This window comes from Rosa rugosa, chromosome 5 (assembly GCF_958449725.1).
Source record: "Rosa rugosa chromosome 5, drRosRugo1.1, whole genome shotgun sequence".
NCBI classification, from domain to species: Eukaryota; Viridiplantae; Streptophyta; class Magnoliopsida; order Rosales; family Rosaceae; genus Rosa; species Rosa rugosa.
Genome location: NC_084824.1, coordinates 51,307,290 through 51,335,162, shown reverse-complemented (window position 1 = coordinate 51,335,162; position 27,873 = coordinate 51,307,290). Strand labels below are relative to the sequence as shown.

Below are 27,873 nucleotides of genomic sequence, written 5' to 3'. Positions count from 1 at the left end.
GTGTCTGGCCCAAACTCGAGGTTACTTACTCTAGTTGAAATATGGTTTATATTAGAGATATTCTCGGAGAATCTTAGAAGATATCTAATCAATGTACGATTATGTTTCCATGTACAACTCTATCTCTATGCTTGTAATCCTCTCTATAAAGAGGCCCCTATTATCAATGAAAGCACGACTCTATTATCTCCCAATTTCAGTTTTCCTAAAACACGTTATCAGCACGAAGCCCTAACCCTGAAACAAATAGCCAAACCCTGATTCAAGAAGTTAAAAACCTTGAATCCGAATACAAAACCTTGAAGCCTTTTCTGCCTCCACCTCACACCTTGAAGAACTCGATTCCAGGAGTCCAGAACCGGCGGCGGCACCCCAAGAACCGGCCGGAAACCTACCGAACCGACCACCGGAAGCTCCATACAACTCGCAGCAAATATTCCACCGGTTCACCATCTTCTGGACCTCCAATTTCCACCAAATTTTGGTATCAGAAGCCCGTTGATCTGAAGTTTCAAGAACCGTAAGAAAAAGTCCAAAAACCGGCCTAAAAAGACGTGAACCGGCCACCTGAGCAGCTGCATCTTGAACCGGCAGAAAAGAAAGAAAAGAAGAAAGAAAAAAAAAAGGGGAGAAGAAGCTTGGCCCAGAAAGAAAGAAGAAGGAGCCCAGCCCAAAGAAGAAAAGCCCACTGACCTGACCCGGCCCACTGACACACCTGACCCACTGCCACGTCATCTTCCACGTCAGCACAGCCACATCAGCCTGCCACGTCGGCGACAGCGACACCTCATCCTGACAGGTCAGCATCAGTGCCACGTCAGCTCCAGTCAACGCCGGTCAACCTTCTCGTCAACCACTTTCCGGCAGTTTCCGGCCACATTCCGGCAGTTTTCCCGATCACTTTTTCCGGCCAAATTTTCCGGCGATCTATTTCGAGGTATTTTTTTCTAAAAGTTCCCGTTTTTTAAATCAATTTCTCTTCCTTTATCGGGGACTTGCAACCTCCCTTCTTCTACCCCCCTTTCTTTATCATAGGGGAGACCAAATTAAGGCGAACTGTGGGGGTTCGTGCTCACTCCAAGCTTGGAGCTTGTAGAGTTCTCCAAACTTAGAGTTTGTTGAGATAAAACGATTGACCGCAAACATCATTGTTTCAATATAATCCAACCCCTCTTGGAATCGAATTTCTTGGAAGCGACTACGCTCAGAAATTTTATTTGTTTTCGTGGTAGCCTTTTTCGCTCCGAAACTAACCTTAATTTCCTGTTCTCTTTCAGGATGAGTAACCAGAACAAATTGGACTTTGCTCCATTGGGAACAACTGGCTCTGAATATCACAGGTGAGTTCGTGATATCCGCCAGCATCTCAAGGCAAATGGAATCTTGGATACGATTCTCGAGCCTAGCCAGGACGTGCTAACTGTTGAGCAAGCTCAAGCTTTAGAAGCAAATAGAGCAGCCTTAGAGGCAAATAAGGCGAAAGCCATCATCCTAATGACTCGTCATATGGATGATTCGCTCCAGTACGAGTGTATGAATAAAGAAGACCCCAGAAGGCTGTGGGTCTCACTCGAAGATAGATTTGGCAAAGTCTGTGACTCCCTGCTTCCTGACCTAGAAGTGAGATGGCACAGCCTCCGCTTCTGTGATTTCAAGTCAGTTCTTAACTACAACTCGGAAGCACTTTGCATTAAATCCTTAATGGAATTTTGTGGTAAAGAGATCACAGATGCGATGTTGATTGAGAAGACTCTCTCTACCTTCCCCGTCTCTGCATTGATGGTTGCTAAGAACTATCGAATCAATGTTGCTGCAGGACGGATCACAAGGTTTCATGAGCTCATTGGAGCTATGAATGTCGCTGAAAAGCATGACAACATCCTTGTGAAGAACTATAATTCGAGATCCGTGGAAATAGTGCATATTCCGGAATCCAATTATAGTCGCGTCCCTAAGAGAAGGCGCCAAGAGCGAAACCCTAACCTTAGGGATACTTCTGGATGTTCTGGTCCATATAATAGCTCTACTTGGGAAGGTAACAGCCAATATAGGCGAACACGGAACCGAAGAGGTCAACGTGGAAAGATAGAGAGAGGCAACGCCTCTGGCCATGTTGGTGGCGCCACCAACACTAAGAGCCATCTAAATGACGCTTTCAAAGCGCCTCAATCAATGGAGTTTGAGCAAAGAGATGTATGTTCTCAATGTGGAGTGTCTGATCATTGGGCACACATTTGTAGAGCTCGTGAAGAAATCGTCACCGCCTACAAAGCATATTGTGAAGCAAGAGAAGCTCACTATATGGAACAAGAAGATCAAGAAGATGATCTAGAGTGAAGGGTTGAAGACTACAAATCTAGTTGGGATCAATAGATCGCCAATTATGTTTAAGTCTTTATATTTCCAAGAGATATAATAGGGAATTGCCATATATTTTTGTAGTAAATTCCAATGGTTTAGTTTTTCTTCAAAGTAGGCTCACTCAAAGTAAGTGTGATGCCTAGGAAAGTTCTGAGATTAGTGGTACTTAAGCGAGCTTTGCTCCACCGACATCTCTCTACTCACCTGGTCACATTTATTTTGGAATTACCGAAAGAAGTTAGACGACTACCATTGTTTTGCATTAGCTATCATTTTGGATTAGATTTTGTTTAGTCAAAGAGACAATGATGTAACTCCGTTGGCTTATGAATAAAATTTCGAGTTCTTTATGACTCCATTTTGATTCTGAGCATATGACTTTTGTGACTACGATGGCTGGGCCATCAGTTTTAATTCAAGGACATGGAATAGCCCAAGTTCCACTTGCCAAATGGCACCTTAATTACTGTCACAAAAACTCTCTACGCTCCTAGGGCCAATCGCACCTATGAATAGCCAACGGATTCCTTGCGAAAACGCATGTAGAGAACGGAAATAAGTTCCTTTGCAATACCTCTAATGATTGCGAACAAAGGCGCATCTTAGAGAAGTTTATGTGTCTCTCTAGTGGATTCTATGTCACTATTCGAGCTATTAATCCAATAAAGTTATGAGAGAAGATCTCTTGGATTTAGACACATATTTGCTTTGTCACGACAGGATAGATCATCCTAGTCATGATATGATGATCCGTCTACTAAAGACTTCACATGGACATCATTTCTTTTTAGCGAAACGAAGCATGAATCAAAAGTTGATTTCTGGACTAAGTGTGACCGACGTAGCTGCCTAGGGCACCGCCTCTGTCCACCACTAGCCTAGGGCTGGCGCAATCCCTATCCATGACGCCATGGATGGCGTCCATCATGGTGATGGCGCCCTAGGTGATGCTGCAATCACCAACTTGCTTCAAATAGCGTTTCAGACGCTCAGGCTCAACCAAAATTCTAATTGGTTGCTTCTAAAGCCTCTCGCTCGTTTTACAAAGCCCGTTCCTTAAGAAAATTAGGACTGAGACCGTCCTATGCAAAGGATATGAAAATACTCATTATGTTCTTACATAAAATCTATGGGGATTCTATGGACTGATTCAACCAACTTGCGGACGTTTAAATATCTCATGATATTGGTTGATACGCAAACACGCTGGTCACGTGTTGTGCCATTGTCTACTTGTAAATGCTGCTTATGCTACACTCCTAGCAAATATTATATGATAACGGGCTCACTCCCCGGATCATCCTAATTCCGTCAATTGAACTTGACGATGCTAGAGAGTTTACATCGAAGACTTTCGATGGTTATTGCATTGGGACTAATGTTGGACATTATATTCCCATAAACACACCCAATTGGTCTCGCGGAAACGACTACGATGGTAGTCCGGACATTGGTAATGCGCACTAATTTCCTTATATCCGCTTGGGGTGATGCAATATCGCATGCAGCTATGCTAATTCGTCTACGACCCACCGCCACTCAACCTACCTCTGCGTTACAGCAGTGACTGGGTACAAGTATCGTACTTATGCATATTTGAGTGTGCATTTATGTGCCAATTGCGCCGCCTCAGCGCTCTATAATGGGTCCTCAGTCCTCACAGACGAATAGGCAACTACGTTGGATTTGAGACTCCAACAATCGTCCGCCACTTCATTCCCTTGCTAGGCGATCTCCTTACCGCTAGATTTGCGGATGTCACTTTGATGAGACAGTCTTCCCATCGTTAGGGGGAGATAAGAACACAGATGTTCAACAGGAACGACAGGAATTGTCGTGGTCGATCTGTCCCTACTATGTCACATATTGATCCCTACTAAAGTGACGAGATCACACAAATATGCTGCAAACATGCCTGCAAGGAAGGACGTCCCTACGAGAAGACGTAGCGCCACCCTACACGGAGGTAGGCATGGCGCCAATGCCAAAGAGAGTGGCACTCTGGCGTTATAGGCCATGGCCCCGGCTAGGATGCGTGGGAGGCCCGTGAGTTCGAAAGATACTTTGATACATTCCAATCCTTTGATCATCGACACTCAAAATCCGTCTCATGAGTATCTTCCGGGTTATAGTTATCATTGGAGGACGCCTCAACGTCAGAACCTATTCCTGAGAATATAGAGCTCTATAAAACTTACACTAGTGTACATGAGACGTGGGATAGAAACTCCATCATAATTGATGATGTAGTTGCACATTTAGTTGCGCATGAGTTTGTTGAGTCAGATGATATCGAACCACGCTCCGTTGATGAATGAATGCCAACGTAGAGAGATTTGGCCTAAATGGAAAGATGCGATCTAGGTTAAGTTGGATTCTCTAACGAAGATGAAGGTTTTTGAGCCAGTGATGACAACACCTCCTAACATAAAACCTATTGACTAATGGGTCTTCGTTAGAAAGCGTGATGAGAAAAAGATATGGCAATCTCGTCTTATGGCGCAAGGCTTCTCACAAAACGCCCTGGAATCGACTACGATGAGACATATTCTCTCGTAATGGATGTCATTGCACTCCACTACCTTGTCAGTTTGGTAGTTTCCGAATAACTGAACATGCAGCTTACAAATGTGGTCACTACGTATCTATATGTGGATCTAGATACGGAATATACATGAAGGTTCATGGTGAACTTCATTTACCCAAGTCAAGTGGCTCTAGACCACGGAGCGCGTTTACAATAAGGTTGGAACGCTCACTAAAGTGACTACTTGATTGGGAAGGGATATGCCCACGCGTTTCTATCGCGGTTCATGTTGGACATGATCTTCATTAGAAGCCCTTAAATAGTTATGGGAAACCGCTGAACACTTGAAATCCGATTTTGAGATGAAAGATTATGGGAGAACACGATTATGTCTTGGTTTGGAACTTGAGCATCGTGTTGATAGATGCTTAGGTATTTTGGCAAGGTCAAGCCTTCAAGCACCCTCATGATCGTCTGTAGTCTTGATCCTGAAAAGGATCCGCTTCATTCGAAGGATGATGACGAAGATGCGCTAGGGGCAGAAATGCCCTAGTTAAGTACAATATGTGCATTATTGTACTTAGCTCAATGCACAAGACCGGACATCTCATTTGCAGTGAACTTGTTAGCTAGATATAGCTCTGCGCCAACGCGATTGGTGTAAAAGATATCTTTCGATACTTGAGATGTATGATTGATATGGGCTTGTTCTATCCCTACAAAGAGATGATGGATTCGGACCCATCACACACCAGGAACGCCGCCAACACTGGCCTGCGTCCACTATCCCCATCCCAAAACGACATGTGTTTTGGAAGGTTTTGCTGATGTTGGGTATCTCTCTGACCCACACAAAGGTCATTCCCAAACTGGTTAAGTGTTCACAATGGGTAAAGACTGTGATATCTTGGAGGTCTACAGAATAGACCCTAGTCGCTATATCTTCGAACAATGCAGAGATTATTGCTCTTCACGATGTGGTTCGTGAATGTCTATGGATTGGATCCATAATTACGCATGTTCGAACAATTGTGGTTTGAAGTCTACCACAGTTGAGCCTACGAGCATTTAGGATAATGCTGCTTGTTTTGAACAAATGAAGCTAGTCTATATCAAAAGCGACAACACCAAGCATAATCAGCAACAACAGACTCTCCTCAAGATCAAAGTGAACTAGGTTCAATCTGAGGACAGTGTGGCAGGCTTGCTCACTAAGTCATTGCCTAAATTCCACTTTCGAGGAACATGTTGGTAGCATCGTTTGCGGAAGTTATCTGAACTCCCATGACCGTAGTCATCAGAGGGAGATGCAGACATATGGGGGAGATGTCTACATGTATGGTCTCGAAACGTGAAGGGTGTGTTGTGCTCTTTTTCCCTTTCGACCAAGGTTATTTTTGTCCCACTGGGTTTTTGTTACTCGGCAAGGTTTTTAATGAGGCAACGAGAGGAGCACCACGTTTGGGCGACACAAGGGAGATTGTTCAAGTAAATCCAAAATATGTGTCTGGCCCAAACTCGAGGTTACTTACTCTAGTTGAAATAGGGTTTATATTGGAGATATTCTCGGAGAATCTTAGGAGATATCCAATCAATGTACATTATGTTTCCATGTACAACTCTATCTCTATGCTTGTAATCCTCTATATAAAGAGACCTCTATTATCAATGAAAGCACGACTCTATTCTCTCCCAATTTCAGTTTTCCTAAAACACTTTTTTTTTTTTTTTTATAAGAAACTACAATAACAATTAGATACAAAAGACTTTAGGGCAGTCCAACCCTAAGCAGTCAAATAAAAGAGCTTTAGACGCTTGACAACGAACTACATTCTCCCAAATTTTGCCTTCTGGAATATGATGCCCAAGATTGGCCAAGAAATCAGGAACAAAGCTTGTTTCTTCACAAACATGTTTGAAAGTGATACTGTTAAAAGAAGGAGCGATGTATTTGATTTCACAAAAGATGACCATGCTCCCTAATTTTGTTCTAGTGTTGAGTGTAGTAATGAATCAATTGGGTTTGAATGTCAATAATCTATGGTCCAATTGAATTTGAGGGCTGGATAAGTAGCATTTTGTTGTGGATGGGCTTGTATAAGCTGATCCGCCATTGATCATACCAGATTCGCTGGGATAAGTAACACCAGCCATTTAAATCTAGTCTAATTAGGTGTTTGCCACTTTGCCATTTGCCATTTGCCATTTGCCAATTCCCAATTCCCTTTTTGACTTTGTTATATGTTAGTTGATTTCATGGGTAAAAGAATTCAAACTCCGAGGATAATCCGGAAGATATAGCAACTGATCGATTTCCACGAGCGTAAAACTAGAGGGCATATAGAATCTAACATGTCAACTGGGACATGTTGAGCTTTAGATGCCCTCTAGTTCTACACATCAGGCATTGTTTAAAACTGTTCAAATCTCAGATCAAAGAAAAGCAATTAAGAGAAATGAGAATTGGGGTATAGATAAGAAGGGAGTAGCAGGGTTACAACATACTTACCTGGACGGGGTCAATGAGTGATCAAGAAGACTCATGGCCTAGGCTAGTGACCTCCATTGCACTTCGGAGGGGTGCTTGCTTAAGGTCGTTAAGGTCTCCCCAAAGTGGGAGAGCCTACGTCATAATTTGATGCACTGGGGGCTTGCTTTCGTGCAGCCCCTGCCAAAAAATATATTGAAGATTTTCATTAGCGAAGCATTCTATATAGAGTATAACACTTGAACTCTGAAGATCACATTTCCCGGCTTCGTCCCCTTTTTAAACAAATTAAGACCGCATTTTGGTATTGAACAGCTTTGAATTGTTTCTTCTACTGCTTCAGGCCTTCAGATTATTATCGATGGCATCTTGCATCAATATTCAGCAGTTGACACTGATAGCTTTGAACTGTTTCTTCCTGCTGCTTCAGATTATTATAGATGGCAAATTGGAAATCTTACATCAATATTAATCTGTCTAGTGTGCTAAGGACGAGGTCCCTGAATGGCATATACAGGAAGTACGAGAACATACCTGTCTTGGCCTTTACGCTAATTCAGAGTGTGGTATTTGTTATTGTTAGTTTAATATTTCATATGTGATTATAGTCCACCGGGTTTTTTTTTTTTTTTTTTTGGGGTAGGGTGGGGTGGAAAGCTTAGTTGGGGATCTGGGCCTCCCATCAAATTAGTTAAAATTCTTCGAATTACAACCCGGCCTAATTGTGATGGGCCAACTGAATGATGTAGCACACAACAGAACGTCCCATTCGATCTCCCTTACACTGCCACACCAGAATGTCTCAAATTTCACATATGGGGTGTCTTGATCAAATATCAATCCTAGAGTCCAAACCCTAATATAGTTTCCAATTACAACTCTCAGTACAACTGAACTATCGAGACCACAGAGAAACCACTTTCAGTTTTCTTGTTTCAATATTTCTCAGGTAGTTTGTCAAAAAAAAATATATATATATTTCTCAGGTTCCTCCTTCTGGTTTCATAAGCCTATATATGAGCTCTATATAGCAAAAGTAACAAGTAATTACAATCGATATAATATTTTTTCATATCATTTTATGGAGGTTCTCCCTCCATCGCCACACAATTTCGCAAAAGTAACTGAATCTATTTTTTTATCTTTTTTTTTGAAACAGAAGTTGAATTCATTAGATCAACAGCAAATAGGCTGAAGTCTACCAAAACTTACATAAAAAATCCGACAAGAAAATCCGGAGTAACCTACCTAAGCTAAAGCAAACCTTTAAAGATCACTGGGTCGCTCACATTTAAGCGAGCCTATACAAGAATGAAAAAACCTCGCCTCCTACGAAAAGAAATCATTCAACTAGCCCTCACTTGCCAGGCACGCAATTGTGGTACAAGCAAGAGACTAGAAACGTCATAGAAGTTAATCCAACCTCACACAGGCTCAAACCCTAATACATTAGGGCCCCAATTGCCTTGACCCGAGCCCAAGCCCGTAGGCCCAAGCCCAAGTCCAAGTCCAGTCTTGTCTAGCAGAAATAAAATCAAACAGGTCCATCAGCCCAAGATTGAGCCCAGGCCCCTGCCCCATCAGCCCAAGAGTGATCCCAGGCTTGCTTTCAGAATTTGACTAGTAATTAAGCAGATCAATATAGTACACTTGACTTCAGAGTATAAAAAAAGCAGTTCAAGATTAAAAATAGCTTACCTTTCTTGGCCTCTTGACTAAAATTCAAGTATGGTATCTGTTTTTATCGTTTTGATATGTTTTTTTTTTGGGTCAAATATCGGTTCTGATATATGGATCATTGATCCATGATATTAAAGAAATTTATTGTTGGAGATAGCCTATTGTAGTAGCTTGCTACTTAGGGTTCTTGAGTGTCGCCCAAGCCTTGCACTATAATTTGGGTTTCGCGCATCCCACCAATTATTGATCAAAGTCCTATAACCGAACTATAGAAGTTTAGGTTCAGATGTTTCTAAAGTACCTTCCAGTTTTCCAAAATATACTATGGACCATCCTAGTTTGTGGAATTAATTTGATATTTCTTGATTATTTTTCCATGAATAAGGGAGATTCAAAGGATGCTGAGATTTGATTGTCCTAATGTCATGTCTTTTTTTGTTTTTTGAGGATTTCTATTTTATTCACACATAGCAAAATACTAAATATACATTCCTTTTTTCATACACCTAACATCAGATTTTATGGGTATGTTAAATTACCAAAAGAGACGTGTAAATCAAAAATAAAGAAGATGTAGTTGGAATATAGTATCCTGCTTTAGAGTTTTCTTCTCCTTTACGTGAATGACATGAATGAACAAACTTAGAATCCTAGTTAGAAACAGTTAACAACACTGATCAATGAACATCCATAGTTATAAAGAAAATTATCAATAGCGTAATGAATTCCGATATTGGTGTTTCTCAACCCTCAACTGAGGTACGACTTTTCTTCTTCTCCATCTTTAATTGAATTTTATCTACTACGAAATTTAGGTTTTCAATTTCAATTGTTGTTAAATGATGAGAACTCTGTTTTGTTAGATGATCCTGCAAGTAATGTAGATATCATAGAGTTGGGTGCTTTCGATCTGAAATCGAGAAAGCTTCTTGCTTCTTTTTATGACTATTGCAAGAAGCGAACATAGTCAATATGATTTTACTTTTACCTTGGCTTTCGTCTTATGTTGTGGACGAGTCTTTCTTTGATCCTCTTTGTACTCATAGTTTTCCTATACTTAGATGTTGAGAAAGTATCATTGGATTTTATTAACATGGCCATTGGAGGAAGATATTGCTCAACAACTGTCTTTGAAATCCTTGCCCAACATCTAGGGCACTCTGACTATTGGTCAACTTTTATGTGATGGAGAATGGATGCTGCCCAGTCATCATGGTCAAGATATTGGAAGTATGCCTGTTGTGGTTGCAATACCGAGTATTTTCTTTGCAAGAAGTGTGTGATTGGAGATTTCTTGTCCTTGGAGATTTTCTTCTAGTTTCCTTTGTTAATGGCAAGATATTGGTCAGTTTCTCTTAAATGACCAGTATGGGAGACGTGATGTCAGCTAATTCTACGTCAGGTGTTGGATCTTTAGTGCATAGTGTATTGCTGATACAACTTTACTAATGTTTTATATAAGAAGTATACGTAACTCATACCTATCCACTAGACCACTACATGATCAAACATTCTGTGCATTAACAAGGATGTGATTAAAGTGCTTTTCAATTTATATAGTCGCTCAGTTTCAATGTCTATTATTATTATTGAGATTTGCTATCCTAAAAACCAACAACCGAGTAACTAAGCTCGATTCTAAGGATTTCTTGCAAAAGTTCCATTATGCCCTTTTGGAGCTTGTTCTTGAGGAGGGTGCTCTTGATTTCCCTGAGACTGGTCGCCGGTTTCCAGTTTCTAAGGGAATATCTAATATGCTACTTCATGAAGATTTCTTGTTAAAGAAGAAATAATATCTCATCGAGGAGGGAATATTTTGTTAAGGAGCGTATTCAAGGAAGAAATGTCTTGTCAAGGAGAAAATATTTTGTAAAGGAGCATATTTCTTGTCTGAGATATTTCTCTCTGTTGAGCAAGATCTAGTTACGAGATAAATGTTTTTGTTTCTACAAGCCTCTTTGAATCCTTTCAATCCATTTTTTTTTAATGCTTAAAATTCTACTTGAGCATCGAAATCTGGGTCACTACCAGCTAAAACATCTCTGAACAAGATGGTTGTACTTGTCAGTTCGTTCAATTGTACACAGGCAAGGTGATTGACGTGCGTGCTTCGCAAGTTTTTTACTTTCTTCACACAACATAGGCATGATAGTACTATACTCAACTGCTCGTGCCGTGTGGCGAGATTCTTCTACATTCTATATCTAGAATATGTTCATTCATACCAATATACCCGCTAAAACAAACCAACACATTATCAACCCTTTCCCGGTCATCAATCCTGCCACACCAACACATTATCAACCCTTTCAAGAAAGATTTGCTCGGGGAGAGATTTGCTCAAGGAGAGATTCGAGTAATCTCCTCGAGGCAGGGAAGAATCCTCTCGAGATAACAAAATATATAGGCAGGACATCGAATAAGGAAGAACTTGTTCTTATCGAGAATGTAATATATATTTTTTTCAAGTTAAAATGGTATATATAAAAAAAGAATGTGTTTTTAGTGAATAGGTATTGTGTATTGTGATGAGGATAATTTAGGAAGTTTGGGTTGTATATCTAGTAAAATGTTAAAATAAATAAGTTAATAGAATGTGTATTAAGTAGGAGATGTGTATCTAGTATTTTGCAATGTGTTAATAAAATTTCCCTTGTCTCATTCCAGTTGCATCACACTTTGAATGAAGCTTCCTTCTTCAAAGAAGTGTTTATCTGGTAAAGACAAAAATCTTTAGAACACAATTCCTCAATAGGTACAAGGTCTCAAACTCTTAATCTATACTTCAAATGCATACAATTATCTGGAAACCACATTTGTTCATGAGATTCGAATTAGCACGACTCTGAAATTTTTGAGTCAGAAGATCAATGAGAAGAACCTAAAGATAGTACGTAAGGAATTTAAGCTGAGGTTAAAAAATATATATTTGAAAATAACAAATCTAGTCAATTTAGAAAGAAACTTCTATTTTACAATTTCATTAATCAAGGCTTGAGGGGCAATTGACGAAGTGGTGTTAGCTAAGTGGTTAGAGCACTTACTACCTAAAATCGAGGTCATGGATTCGAGTCACCATGGGAGTAGGAGTAAAATCCTTTGATCCTCTTTAATTGAAGAATAAGGAAAATTTAAAAAAAAAAAAAAACATAAAAACTTCTAAATCTTCTCTATCTAGCTATCTAATGACAAACAGGTGATAACAACATATTTTCTAAAATATGTGATTAAATTGACCCCTACACCTGTTAATTAGATAATGCATAAACTAATGAAAACTGTTTACATAGGACAGCCATGGTCTCCCCAATAAACAAAGCAATATTTGGCAAATAAGACCTGGATTTATATGATTATATAATGTAGTCAGTCTCCAGCTGCCGGCATTAACTGGATCAACTATATGTCCTTATTTGCTTGTAGAGACAGATTGAAAGCTGATGTCTTCAGTTTAACGACTTAGTTGCTAACGTTTTATTGTTTAGGAGAGGTAAAGTATTGACTCATGACTTGTCCCGATTACTAATCTAGTTTATATGTATTATGTTGATTCGACTCTCATCTTTTAGTTTCTTTTAAATTAAAGAAGCAATCAGTCAAAAAGAAAAATAAAACAAAATACACTTTTCAGCATAGAAAATTCTTGAAAGAGTGTAAGAAACTTACTCAGAGTATAATCATAAAAGAACCAATAATATAGTTGCTTATCGATAAGAGTTTTCTTACTTGCTTGGAGTTAAACAAAACACATGTTCATTTATTTTAAAATTAAAATTCAAAATAAAATATAATTATCTTTTAGTTTCTTTCAAATTAAAGAAGAAATCAGTCAAAAGGAAAAATAAAACGAAATACGCTTTTCAGCATAGAAAAGTCTTTAAAAAGTGTAATAAACTTAATTAGAGAATTGAAATCAGGACCTCTCGCACCCTAAGCAAGAATCATACCACTAGACCAAATGCCCATTTTGAAAATTAGGGTTAGAAAGTTCGTATTATTTTTTTTTTTCTTCAAATGGTTCTTTCGTAAAACACTCATGTCTCCCATATTTGACGGAGGGAAACAGCGCACAGATTTGTAGGGACTTTTTTTTTTTTTTTTGGCAAAGAGATTTGTAGGGACTGAGCTCAGAAATTGCCACACGTACGAATCCTTATGAATAGACCGGTCAACAGATCCGTTTTGATGTCCCATTGGGAAAATGAGGAGAGGGCGGACCCCCACCATCTTGCTTTGCTCATGTTTGACATGTTCTCTTCTCTGTTTTGTTTGCCCTAACTCGGGCTTCGTTCTTGCCAGCAAACTTTTACTTGGGAGGGAAATTACCCTAACATTAATCCTGTCTTTTAAACATTCTAGTTTTCTGTTGTGATGATCAATTTTCATCAAGAGTCCCCTCTTTCAACGACATGGATCATATAATTTCAAGTTATTTGTTCTAGTTTTCACTACTTTTTGGTGCAAAGGCAGGAGAAGTGGCGACCATCCTCTCACTTCTAACTTCGACTAAGATCTTTTTACCTCTCTGTCACATGCATTATAGTGAAAAGCAGTTGATGACGAGTTTACATTTACTCTCTTTTATTTTGGATCATGACAAATGTCTTGATCACGAGTTTGACTTTTCTGATCTCAACAATAACGTTGTTGTCTTCTTCTTTGTTTATGTTTTCTTGATTGTGTAAGTCTGTTATTCTGATACTGCTTTAGGAGAGAGTATTCAGTGCACTTGAACTAACAGTAATGAATATATTTTTTGTTATTAAAAAAAAGATTGTTTATAAAAAATAACGGCTCAGATCTGTTGGTTCACTTACACCGGCTGTGTATAGAAGAACTTTTCCTACTTTAGTGTCCTTAATTTCCTACTTTTTTTTGTCCTTGCACTATGTATTCTATATTCAACCATCAATAATACAATTGACGTTCATTTTTTGTTAAAAAAAATTATTACGGACGATAATAAATTCTTCACCAATGAAATTCGGATGGAGCATTAGAGAAAAATATTAATGAGTTTACTTTTTTGACTATATTTGTGTTCTTCTACTATATATGCCAGTCATGTATGTGCCTATCTTCTTGTGGTATCCCATCTAGATTAGTGACCTGAAGTGTTGAAATGTGATTCTGTTTATTCCCGATATAATTTCTCCTCCTATGACATTAGAGTTACTTCCATCATTTCTTTTTTCGAAGGAAAAAAGGACAAGCTTTATTACGTGAAACTGAGGAATGCATGGAGCGATGCAAACACATCGAAAGAAAGTAATGAAACAAAATAAGATGTACAAGCGCATCTAATTTTGAAAAGGAACCAGGGTATGACTAAATGTCTTTCGAACATGACTAAAAGATGAAAAGCCAAGAACTGGACTGCATATATCAATTCAGCAACGAAACTGTAGTAGTAACCGTAACCAGGATCATAACAGTAGCTTGGGAGGTACACCTTAAGAGAGCGAGGTGAGGCTTCCAAGAAGACGAAGCAACCAAGGGTGTCAAAAGCTTGGACATTATCAATTGAACTCTCAAGAACAAGAACCATGGAACCGAGAGTGCGTAGGCCTAAAGAAAGCCCACTCACTTTCAGAGCCCAACACAAGCCCAAACCTAAGCCCAATGAAAATTTCTTTGGGCACATAGGCCACCCAATCCCATACTCCCAATCTTTCACTGGCGCCACCCAACCCTTGCCGCTAAAACACCGGAGGTAGAGGGTCGTCCACCATAAGAAGGAGCGGCTTGCTGGAGTGACACGACACACCATTCAGAGGCCACTCGCTGAAGCCCACGAGCCCAGACGAACCTAGCAATCCTGATCAAATCCAGCCTCCAGCCAACGACGTAAGTCTTCAATCTCCATCCTCCTCCGTCTCCGAATCCATCACAATAACTCCTTCTGCCCCGCAAAAGAGAAGAGACAGATACAAAATCCCAAATGCGAATCCCCTCATACCAGTGGCGGATCTAAGATTCGAAAATGGGGTGGGCTACATATTCAAGTGTCTTTTTTTGGGCGAAGCCAAAAAAAATTTCGGCACAACTATGTACAAATATTGTAAGAAGTATCGTGTTATATTGACGTCGACGAAGGCCGGGAGGTAAGAGTATTTGGAAGAAAACAAGCAGTGACTGATAGGCTATAGAAACGAGAGTGAGAAACCTGAGAGAAGAAGAAAACGAGGACTCAATCGCTGATGAGTGATGGAATGGACGAAGAGGAAACTGGAGACTGGTCCCTAATTATTTTCGGGTGGGCTTCAACATCAAGACGACAACATTTTAATGATATTATATATAGAAATTTTTTTTTTTCTTCAAAATTTTCGGGTGGGCTTGAGCCCTCCCCATATACTATGTGGATCCGCCAGTGCCCATACAAACCCACATTTGAGAAAAGCCTCCTCTGGCGAGAGACATTCAAGCCCAAACCAAACTCTCCGTGAACACCGCCGTGATCCGAATGACAATTCAGCAAGAAACGGATGCCACAACCAATAGGTTCAACAGAGAGGAAGGAATCATTTCTTATAAGGAACGTAAAGTAATAAATTAAAGTAGTTTTTTTCGTTCTTAAAATTATTTTGTCAGAGAACGAAAGCAGTCTCAAGTAATTAATTAATAGTCTCTGTCTTTTTGGGAGTCTTCATGGACAGGGGATGGGACAAGCCCGACCTCTACTTATACTACAAGTCCTTCAGAAAAGGATACAAAATGAGAAACGAGTGACAAGAAATCAACTTATCCAATCAGAGATTCATTTCAAAGTTATCGATTGATATGATCTATAAGACATATTGATATTACATACAAACTATACGGTTATGAATTTTACTCGAGCAGAATCATAGTGTTCATATCAATTGATTGAACTTGGTAAAAGAAGTTATTTCAACTACTTGCTCATGTATTGGTTGTTAAGTTGCCTTTTGACTCTCAAGAAACAACCTGATGAATATGAATAGGTTTATAAACAATTAGGTTAATTTAACAACACTTCATTGGATCAAAGGGCTTAGGGATGGCCTTTTCTGTATGGTGATTTCTTTCTTTGTGTGATGTATGTTGCACCCTCACCATCCAAGCTTGATTTATTAATTTATAGATTTCACTGACTTTATTAAAAAAGGCAGCTTAATGGGTGGTCTACACTCTACAATTTATTAATGCAAACGTAGTGGATTCCCCTTAAAAATATGATTAAATGGCTTTCACAGTCTCTCACAGATGCATACAAGTATACAACCATTATATATGCAGTCTCAATTGCAAGTAGTCATGTGCTTCACTAGGAAAGGCAATTGATACAAAAGGGAGAATATAGTTGTTTAATTATTGGTATTAGTCTTCATTATATGAGAATTAAAATAAGATAGCTGGTAATTGAACCAAGACTCCAAGAGGGTCCAAGTTGATAATTTTCTGTCAAGGCTTTTAAACTAGGACACGTGAATCCATGTGAAGAGGGTCCCTTGGCCTCCATGCTTAAGGAAGCTTGCTGCAACTCTAGGATCCGTTGAGTGTTGGGTGGAAATTCCTAAAAGGAGAGTTGGTTAATTAAGTTTTGTTCAAGTTATTTCATTAACTTTAGAAGTTGTTTGCAGTAAGAAGTAGGAACTTTGATTGATAGATTGCCATTTCTGTTCAATGGAAGCTAGCAGCTAGTTGAGTGCATTTACATCAAATAGCTAGAGCCCTTTTCTTTTTTTCTTTTCTTCTTTTGGTGCAAGTAGTTTCTACTGTGAAGGAAATCATTTACCCAAAAAAGTGCAGTAACATTTATACTGGGAGTATTTAACCTTATCCTTACAAAACATTCACAGTAAAATACATACATTTATACAAATATCCCCACATAATTATTTCTGAGTGTCTTTTGGTATTTTTTGTTTTTAGCCTTGCCAAACAGGTTTTCTAAGTTGCTCGAACATCTTATATGGGGTGTAAAATTGTGGAACACTCCGTTCTGTTAGATGGAGACAAATGTTCTAACTTTTTCTTCACCCTAGTAACTCTGAAGAAAATAACATGCAACCAAAGCCAGACCTGACATGAGGCCCGTGAGTCGGCCGTCTCAGGCTTGGTGTCTCGTCGGGGCCTAACATTTCTTTTTCTGGGGGTATTTAAAAAAATTATTAAGTAAATAAAATGTAAGTCTTTTACCAAACAATGAGATTGATTTAGTTGGCAAGTTGCATTTCTTTTCTTTATGTTACTCCTAGACTAGGTTTGAATCTCATTTATGTTGTGTATTTATTTTTCTTTTCAATTTTTTTTTGTAAATATTTTTTTATTTTCTATAAAAAATGTAGGCCCATTTTTATTTTTCGCCTCAAGCCTCAAAATTTTAAGTCTGGGCCTGCCTGCAACAAGAGAGAAACTCTTCGGATGGTTAGGACAGTGGTGTTGTGTCTGCCAAGGACCGTCCATCGATCAAGTTAGTAATGCGTTTGATTAAAGCGAGTAGCTCAGATTGATATGAACAACTTACCTCCTCATGGCGCGAAGTGTGATTTATATAGGGGTAACTAAAGCCCTTGCAAGATAGGAATTCTTGTGCCAGATTGACATTGAATTCTTAGATGTCAGGTAAAACAGTATAGGTTCGGTTTTTACCTATCCCTTAAGAAGAAAGGCTTCTAGGAACTTTCTCATAGTAGGCCAACCATATGGAGCACCACAAGCCCAATCTGTGTTGGGTATGACCTTATGGTTCATACTTGTTTTTCGTATCTCCTTTAAGATGGACTATCTCGTATTGGACTGGAGTCATTACGGATCAACCCGTTGGATTCGGAGCAGAGACCCTAGAGTTTTATGATGATGCATATCTGTAACTATCATCGCTCCGGCTCTCTCGGACCCTCTTTAACAATATTATCATATCCAAAAAGTAATTAAATTGTGCCAATACAATATATATAGGGTTAAATACTGCTTACTCTCTATACTTATAGGGTTTCATCATTTCAGTCCCTGACCTTCGAATTTCACCTAAAAAGTCTCTGAACTCTCAATTTCCTCCCAATTGGTCCCTGCCGTCAAGTGAAAATTAATCATGTCTTATGACTCTATTAAACCACTTATTATTCATGTAGTGTAGAATTATCCATTTTCATTTTATCTATAATATTAGTAAGAGGAGGTTTTGTTATCCAAAATCAAAAATTTTGACAGATTTGACCCTGAAATATTAAAAACTTTTAGAATAAATTTAATTACAAGGGTAAATATGACAATTACAAAATGAATTTTCATTACAAAAATTAAAAAAAAATTATCCCACAACCCCCACTTTTCTCTCCCACTATTTTCTCTATACAATAACTGTTTTATTTCATTTATTTTTTAATTTTCTTATAAAAAAAAAAAGTATTACACATGCATTGTAGAATTATCCATTTTCATTGTATTTATATTACTATTAAGAGAAGAGAGTTTGTCAGCCAAAATAATATTTTTTTACCAAAATACCCCTCAAATATTAAAAAACATTTGAATTGAAATATTTGAGAAAGACAAAATGGTCAATTCACAAATAAAAGAAAAACAAAAGAAATTTAACAAAAAAAAAATCAAAAACAAAATATGTGCAGCAATTTTCTCCATATTCTATGGAATAACTTCTCACGTAATTATCCACACCCATAGGGTGTGTTTGGAGTCTAGTTTAATTATTAAGAGAAGAGGATTTGTTAGCCAAAACTGAAAATTTTGATAGATTTAACCCTGAAATATTAAAAAACTTTGAGAATAAATTAAAGTACAAGGATAAATAGGACAATTATAAAATAGATTTTTATTAAGAAAATTAAAAAGAAATGATTCCACAATCCCACTTTTCTCTCCCACTATTTTCTTTCTGCAATAATTATCACTGAATCTATTTTTTCTGCAATAACTACCTACTTTTCTATTATTTTTTTTTTAACAACGAAATTTTTTTCGTACACATGCAGAGCATGTGATTGCAGACTAGTTTTATTTAATAAAACAAAGAGCCACGTATAGAAATATACAAATACATACGTAAACTTAGAGATCAATTTATTTCAATTTAGTGAATTTTTGGAACAATCGCGCGGCTCTACTAGATGGAGCTGAATGTTTCAAGCTTAACATGATATACATGAAAGTGGAAAGTAATCATGTCTTGTGACTCTACTTAACCACACGTTCTTCATGTACTGTAAAATTATACTATTGTATATAAGAGCATGTATAAGAATATACAGATACATGTGTAAACTTTTACATAGAGATCAACTTACTCTAGTGAATTTTTGTAAACACCATCGCATTTGTGAGGCCCCCACGTTACATTCTCATATCTGGACCTTTACTAAAATCTCTGCGCCCCGGCCACTTCCCACCCACATATATAGTATGACAATGATGAAGAGCCAGGACTGAAAAATGGCTAGTAAACCCTCAAATTGATATTATAGGAATATACTAAACTAGTGAGACATAAGAGACCGCATTGAGAATGAAGTACCTGATATTGAAGTAGTGAAGTTACATAAGAGGAAGTGAAAAAGAGTGACGTTCCCTTTAGCCCCTTTTCATGGTTATCAGTCAGAGAACCTAGAAAAGCTGATCATCCTTCAGAAATTGCATATTTTGAAGATGATGAAAGGTGAAGAAAGTGGCGTGATATGAACGACCTACTTGATATTGAATGAATATTTGATTCTGCAATTAATAACAATCTGTGAATTGTTATACATTCTGAAGTCAAATGAACTTTTCAGCTTATGATAGACATCTCCATATATGATGTAATCTGAAGAACTAGCTAACTCATGGATATTTAATAATAATAATTCCTAACGAGGTAAATACAAGCCTTCTGTAATTGCTTATCTACCAAGTAACTAAATAACTATTTAATTACCATAAAGCTTTATTTATTTATTTTTATTCTGGACGACAATGTAATCCCCTCCCCACCCCTGATGTCAATGATATTTGAATCCATGACCTTCAGAGTATTAGTTAGGCTAGCTAACCAACATGTCACGGCTCATCGATTACCATAAAAGTATATTTGAATCCAATTACTATAAAAGTATATATGGATGTACAAACTACAAAGAATGTCGTACATTTAATTCAAAGAATAAAACAAAGAGATTAGTTTCAACTTTTTTTTTTTTTTTAATGTTTGAGTTTCAACTCTAGATGTGAAGACACTTTGATCATTTCTCATAGATTATCTAGAAAGTCATAAACAATTCAGTAATCTGTATCAATTACCGAATTACGTACACACCTAATGATAAAGTCAAATTTGACCTAGATGATCATTGAATTCTTCTCGGCAAAAACAGAGAAGTCATATAGGTTATTTTATAATATTACAATGGAGCACAATGCCCACCCCCCACACCCCCCCCCCCCCCCCAATTTCTCAGTAAACCACAATGTCCGAGTGTAAAATATGCTTAGGGTTTGCTGCATTGGATATGTGACTTCAAGAAAAATAAAATTACAAGGAAAATTCTTAGGGCAACCCCAATTAAAGCAATCTAAATTAAGAGCTGGGAGGGCTGAGGCTTTCAAGAAACAAAAGTTAGGTCACAAATTCATTCCTGCATGTTTGCTGCCAAATTAGGGTGTAAAATTTAAGAAGAGACATGAGATCAAAAGTCTATTGATTATAATGTACCCAAAAAAAAGTCTATTGATAATTACCAGAAGACAATGAAAACGTCGTTTCAAACTCTGATATGCCTAGATCTCTAATTAATTGTTTACTGTGTCGATCTTCCAAGTCTAATCCATCATATCAGGTAATATATATATTAAAAAACTGATTCATTGAACTGAACTAAAATTCCCCACCAAGCAAATTTATACAAAGAAATTATAATACACACCAGCCAGAGATCATGTTCGATCAAGAATTAGTATCTAAATTAGAGGCCAGAAACCAATTGGAAATTAAAGAACATTAATTATTATCCTTTTCATTGCTGCAAACCCAAAGAAGCTTTTACAAATATAACATCGAGAACATCCCCCAAGTTGCTCTCCTTTTAATTCACATCTCTCCCTACACATCTTTCTAGTTTACATATCTCTCAGTTACAAGAAATGCAGGCTAGGATTGACTGATCGTTCATGAAGATGAACTGATCCTCTGTTTTAGTAAGGCGGTCTTGAATGAGTCCAACCATAAGCGTCATGCCCGAGTGGGCCGCCGTTGGGGATCAGATTGGGTGGCAGACCGTAAAGGGGGAGCGACGACGGATCAGGCAGCTGTCCGCCGTGCCCTGGTGGCTGCAACTGAGGACCGCCACTACTTCCAACTCCAGTAGGGGAGCTTCCAGAAGCTCCATGACCTCCACCACCACCACCGCTTCCAGCCTCATCATCTTCCTCAAGAGGCAGTCTCTCATAAGTAGCATTAGCAAAAGTAGCAGCCACAACCATAACTGGTCCAGCCGCAACAAGTGATCCAACAACGCTTCCCCCAACCACCTGACCCTGACCGCCTGCTAGGTAGACGGTCAGGCCTGTCGACCCGGGCGGAGCAGGTCCTGGCAGAAACGCTCCGCTCAGGGAGAGGATCTCGAACCTTCCATGGAGTGCTACAACTGCCCCGGGGGCAGCGGGTTGTCTCAGTGTCACGTTGGCCACTGAGCCACTCCCGCTGAGCACGCAAACACCTCTCTGACGCCTCCGTGCGAATTGTGCCACGCTCTCCGCCACGTCAGCACCGCCGGCAACTTCCATCACGTGGCTTCTAAGGGAGTTGGGGCTGTCCCTGGTCACGAAGATGGGCGGTTTGGGTTTGTTTTTGGATCCGGGCGGTCGGCCTCGGGGCCTTCGAGATCCAATCTCGATGGCCCCTTCTTTAGGCTCTTCTCCTTGATCTCTATCTTCGTCGTCGTCTCTGCCACCGCCACTGCTTCTGCCGCCGCTGTTTTCGTTCATGGAGATCTCGAGTTCTCGCTTGTTTAGCGCTGCTGGTGAATTGGCTGCCGGGTCCATTCCCGGCAGCCCCAGCTGACCGCTCCACCACGGATTCGCCAGACTAGCAATTTTGGATCAAATTTAGGGAATTAAGACGAAGAGATGACTCACTCTAAGCTTCTTAGTTTTCTTGTTCACTTCTACTAGTTCACAACTTGAGATGAAGAAAGCAAACGAAGCAAAGCTGTAACCTAACAATCCTCTCACACTTAGCTAGAAATTGAGAGAGAATTAAGGAGGCTGACGGGAGTTATAGGAGAAGACAGAATTAGATTCAATTGTTGATGGTGATGAACATGTCTGATGTAGAAGTGATCTTAGTCTGGATAGAGAATATATGTATGGAACAGATGCAAAAACCCTTGCTCTGATAGAATCAAGTACAAAGAAGAAGAGAGAGAAGGGGAGAGAGAGAGAGAGAGAGAGAGAGAGAGAGAGAGAGAATAATTAAAATTAAGAAAGCACAGAAAGAGGGATTGAAGTGAAATTAAAGAGTATATTTATAAATAAAAAGGGGGGACTAACATTTAATTCCAAATACAAAGTGTTTTGTGGGTGTTTTGGACTGACTGGTGTTTTAGCTTTAGCTGAGCTCTAGCCTGTTGTGATTTCGGGAGCTCCTAATGAGATTTTCACCCTTTTGTCTAAAATCTTAGTGACGTGTGCTTTGGGAGGGATCGGACTTAGGGTTTCGTGGGGTCGCGTGCGCGTGGGAAAGTGGGGATCACGTCGTTTTCTGTGACTCTGAGACTCTCAGTGATCTGTGGCCGTGTGCTTCACAGTAACGGTGTTACTATTACTGCTCAGATAGAGAGATGAAGAGAGAGAACTTGAAGTCTCTATCTGGACAAGACCTGGCTGGGGCTTTGTATTTACTAGTACCACTACCAGTTGCCCCCAACCTTTTTCAGAGACTAACCCTCTCCTTTTGTGGTTTTGCTCATTTTTGGTATTTAAAGTACGGTATTGTTTATTTCCTTAAGTAGACTGTTCCTATGGTCCTTTCTTAATTAGGGTCATAATTAGGGAAATAATATTGTCCAAAAAAATGAAAATGAAAGACAGGGAGAAAGTTGTAATTCTAACAAATTTAAGAACACCGTATTTCCCTCCTTCATCTTTCTTTTTGGTCGGAATTTTCATCTATAGTTCGTAGATAATTTCTACCAAAAGACACGAACAAACAATGTGTGGATTATTAGGGTGGAGATAAGGGCAAGTTGAAAAGTTTTGAACTCTAGAGGATAAAAAGGCTAGAAGAAAAACGTAAAGAAGCAAGTTCTAACTAAGGACGTAATCATGTGACCGTTAAAATGTAACCGTAATTGTGTCAGCCACATCTAAGGCAGTGGGAAAAAAAAGTGTCATGAGCCACAAAGGGGAGACAAAAAAAAAATGATTAGTGAAAAGGAAAAAAGAAACCCGAAAAAGAGTTTAGAGGTCAGACGACTTCAAAAATTCTAAAAAGAGATTATTATTCAAAAAAACATCAGACAATTTAAAAAGAACCTGGTAATTTTTATTTTTCATTACCCACTTTTTAAGAATTAGCGTAATTATAACCCACCTGTTCACTAATCACTATCCCTCATCATTTGGTTAACTAGCTCCAAATTTGAAGGCTATGGAATATTCCCTCGTATGTTTTTTTTTTGTTAGGATTCTCTCTATTCTATCTTAATAAGAAAAATTAATATGAATATATAAGTTAAAACAAGGATATTTTTTTTTTTTTTGGTCGAAAACAAGGATATTGGGTTTGATTTTCTTTTTTGGATCAACGGATCGTGCTTGAGCGCAAGTTGCAAAGTGGTCGTTGGTATATGCTAATTACATCCAAGTATGGTTGCTTCTCTTTTATGCTCATGTATTATAATTATAGCATGCAGCATAGTGCGATAGGTTGTCTGTCTTCGGATGTGGATTAAGAACGGACAATACTTGGCTGCCCTGCTCAGCCCTTCCTAACCAACCCCTGCGTGTCACACTCCCGATCCAACACGCGTCTTTTTTTTTTCTTTTTTTTTTGCCTCTCTTTCTGTTCTCCTCCTTCCTCTTCCTGTACTCCGTCTCTCTCTTCTCTAGTCTCTAACTCTCTATCGGCGACCAACTTGACCATCCTCAACCTCATTCCTCCTCCTCAACCCCTTCTCCACTCCCCATCGTCGGTTTCCAGTCACCACCACCGCCTTCCCCACCCTCTCAATCAAAGCCTACGCCACGGATCGAGATCCCTCCATACTTGTCTCCGGCAACGGCAAATCCTCCTTTAGAGTACTATTCCCTGCTTCACAGCAGGACTACGGTTCCTCCAGCTCCATTGAGGTCGATGCCGTCACCTGGGAGAACGGATTTTGAAGCACAGCGCCACAAACGGGTTTGACGTCGCGCGGCTCAACATCGCGACGAGATTGAGCGCGTGAGGAAGGCTTAATTGGCTTAGAATGACACATGTCATCCAGTTAGTGGCTGACCATACCTGGTCAGCGAAGTATAATCCATTAAGAGCAACTCCAACAGCTTCCCCATAATTTGATTTTTCTCTACTTTAGGGAAAAATGAGCCTCTTTTGCTCCAACAGATTCCCTATAATTATCTCTATTTTAGAGAAAGTGAGGAAAGAGAAAACCAAATTCCCTATATTTACAACAATCTCTAAAATTTAAGGAAGAATATGGAGATTTTAGAGATTGTTGTAAAATAGAGAATCTGTTGGAGTTGGAGAAGAAAAATATGCTAAAGCTTTGAATTTTGCTTCTCTATTATACAGAAATTATAGGGAAGCTGTTGGAGTTGCTCTAAGAAGAACCATTGAATGAGATAACAATCATCACATCTGTAATAGGATAATGCATGGTCGTACATAATCTAGAAGTAGGTGCTGTGAAAAGTTGCGGGTAGCAAGCTAACTAGTGGTTAGTGAAACCAGCTTGCAGGGTATTGGAAGCAATACTAAATGGAACTGTTAATTACTAAGAATTTAGTATCATGGTTTTGAAAAAAAACGTAATTTAAAAATTAATCACAAGTAAGACCAATGATTACATAATTATTGGCAGAAATTTTGAACCGTGATGTGCGCTCATCCATGCAATTAATTAATTTGAAATCTTATATTCAGATAATAAAACCTAGGCTTATGGAATAGTAAGCAATAATTAACAAAATATATTCTCAGCCAAGGGGGTTAGGGAATACAGCAGTCAATTACTAATTCAGTTTGTAGCATTTTTTTAATTGAAATATAATCAAATATTCAAAGTTTAAGGATTGCACCCTAACCACGTGGTGTGGTGTGTTGGTCGAGCGGCCTAGTCTGAAACCCTCAGGTTTAGCGTTCGATTCCTAGCTCCATCCCGTAGCCAGCAGATTTGAGGGACATTTGTTCGTTAGCACGAGGGCTCGTGCGTCTGCAGTGCAGTGATTAGTCTAACAAAACTGGGATACACTGCATGGGTGTGTGTGGTTACTATTGACGTCCTCCCCCTCAAAAAAAAAAAAGGATTACACCCTATAATGTATAAGCTACTATCATTGTTTGATATAAATAATATATGATTTATTTATAAATGGTTAATCTAGACAAAGGCTATGATCATTATTTAATTAAACAAGTGAGATGAGCCCTTTAATTAAATACAGTTAATTAGTACGTATTGAGAGGGGGAATTTGACATGCAAAATTGGATTTTGTGGACTCTAAATTTGGCAAAATGTTACTTTCCTGTTGCATTCCTTTCTTTGATATGAAAATGTATTATGTTGTTCTTAATTTAAGGTAAAAATATTTATTTCAAACCACAACATACTGGGGGTAAACGTAGGTTAATTTGGTGACAATGACAACCAACAAAAGAACAAATGAAATAACATGGTGGAGCATCCGAGGTGTACTTTAACTTTCTTTATATAGTGACAAATATATATGTTGGAGTGATATAGACTTCCCAAAACTTTGGTATTATATTACTTTTTTTTTTTTTTAAAAAGGATTAAAGGGTTTCACTCCTGCTCCCATGGTGACTTGAATGATATTATATTACTACATACAAGGGACCTAATATGTAATCCCATGTATAGAAATACAATACAATATAACTATATATAAAGATATATGGGCACCAAACTAAACTTAAGAGAGGTTGATGTTTCATGTTTATCATTGTCCATACTCTCTCTCTCGATCCCCATAATATTAAACATAGAGAGGTTGCCTACTTCTTAAACAACCAAAGGTTGATGTGTGTAGCCACGGACAAATTTCAAAGCCAGCACGAAATCCATCCCCTCACTTTCAAGTTTGTCGAAGACGGTTTGATTGTGAAAATTCAACAAATTTGTCGGTGTAAATTTTGTTTTTTGAATTAAAGAAAATTATATCTTGAATTCAGATTTTTTTTTTTCCGGACTAAAACTTGTAAACTCGTTTTTTATTTTATAATGGTATAGCGGCTTGCGGGCTTATTTTCCCTCTATTTTTGTTTAGAGGGAAATGATAATCAATATATTAAATGCAAACTAAGGAGTACAATGCGACGATGTAAAACATCGAAATGAAAGAAAAAACTAAACAAGATGCATAAACGCATCAATAATGAAATGTAACTAGAACCAGACCAAATGCTGAGAGACATATTGCACTGCGAGGTCAAATGAGTGTAGATTGTAATCATAACCAGAACCGGCAATCAAATCGCGGGAGATCCATCAACCGGGAACTCAAATGAGATCGAGGGTGTCAAAAACTCTAATATTCGCAAACGAGCCCTTAAGAACAAAATCCAAGAGCCTGGGTCCCAGATCCAATAGCAGCAATTGGCCAAGGCCCAAAACCAATACATATCTTAGGTTCTCTGCCAAAACCAAGACCCACCCGGGTCCCATATCCAGATCCGAAAGCGACCCATATCTTGGGTTCTCCAAGCAGCTTCGCCGCCATCGCGCTGTGCCCCACACTGAAGAACCCAACCCCCAAATCGTGAGACAAACCAGCACACCCAAGTCTAGCACAGAAAAGAATATAGGCCAAACCCCAAACGGGATGAGACTGCCACCTAATTTGCCGCCGCTGCTGCTGCAATCAGACCGAAGAAGACCCCAGCGTCTATCATTGAATCCCTGATGCGGCACTGCAGATGGAGAGGAAACAGTCACACCGCCATGTCTGGCCAACACCGCCTCCACTCGCCATTCCAACAGCCACACTGATCCACCATCACCAGCCTTTGCCCAACACCTACCACCACAATTCTCAACCTCGATGAAATTCGAGGGAAGAACTCTGTTGATCAAGAGGATGAGAAGAGGAAAAAAAAGGCCGAAGCCTACATGCTAGAATCGTCGACCCAAGCCGGCCGCCTCTCCCATAAGGATGCTCGAATAGTTTTGCGGCTAGGGCAAAACCCTAGCAGAGCAAAACTATTTGCTCTTTTATAATGAGCGACCTTGATTGATTTATCATTCATTCATTTGCAAAACTAGTTTCCCTCTATTTTGTTTTTGGTCAATGTCGAGCCTATTTTTATTGTCGTTGATCAAGTTATTAGTTTATACGTCGTTGAGCTGTGATCTGTTGGTTTGTTAACCTAACTAATATTATGGAGGTCACAGATTCAAATCTCACTGACATCAAGGGTGAGGTGGGGAGTTACGATGTTATCTAGAATTAAAAAAAAAAAAAAAAGTTATTAGCAGTTTAACCGCATACATTAGTATACGCCAGCAGAATTGATTATCTTAAGGGATCTTGACCAAAAGCCCCAAAATGAGCCAAAGTTATCCCACTTACCCCAGCAACAGATTTTTATTCCCACATACACAATTTAATAGAAAA

General features: G+C 38.9%; 1 protein-coding gene and 2 pseudogenes across 1 annotated transcript; 2 read left to right on the top strand and 1 right to left on the bottom strand.

Moving 5' to 3' along the window:
• The first annotated feature begins 7,389 nt into the window (after positions 1–7,389).
• On the top strand, positions 7,390–7,560 carry LOC133713249 (U1 spliceosomal RNA; annotated as a pseudogene).
• A 1,510-nt stretch (positions 7,561–9,070) lies between these two features.
• LOC133713228 (U2 spliceosomal RNA) lies at positions 9,071–9,293 on the top strand (annotated as a pseudogene).
• Positions 9,294–20,998: 11,705 nt separating this feature from the next.
• LOC133710744 (AT-hook motif nuclear-localized protein 20-like) lies at positions 20,999–22,604 on the bottom strand. The gene has a single exon (XM_062136881.1). It carries the CDS (start codon positions 22,056–22,058, stop codon positions 21,210–21,212), a length of 849 nt encoding a protein of 282 aa, XP_061992865.1. The 5' UTR covers positions 22,059–22,604; the 3' UTR covers positions 20,999–21,209.
• Positions 22,605–27,873: the final 5,269 nt, after the last annotated feature.

Bases quoted from the DNA above. Each gene is read 5' to 3' on its own strand.
- LOC133710744 (XM_062136881.1), bottom strand. From the start codon at position 22,058: ATGGACCCGGCAGCCAATTCACCAGCAGCGCTAAACAAGCGAGAACTC.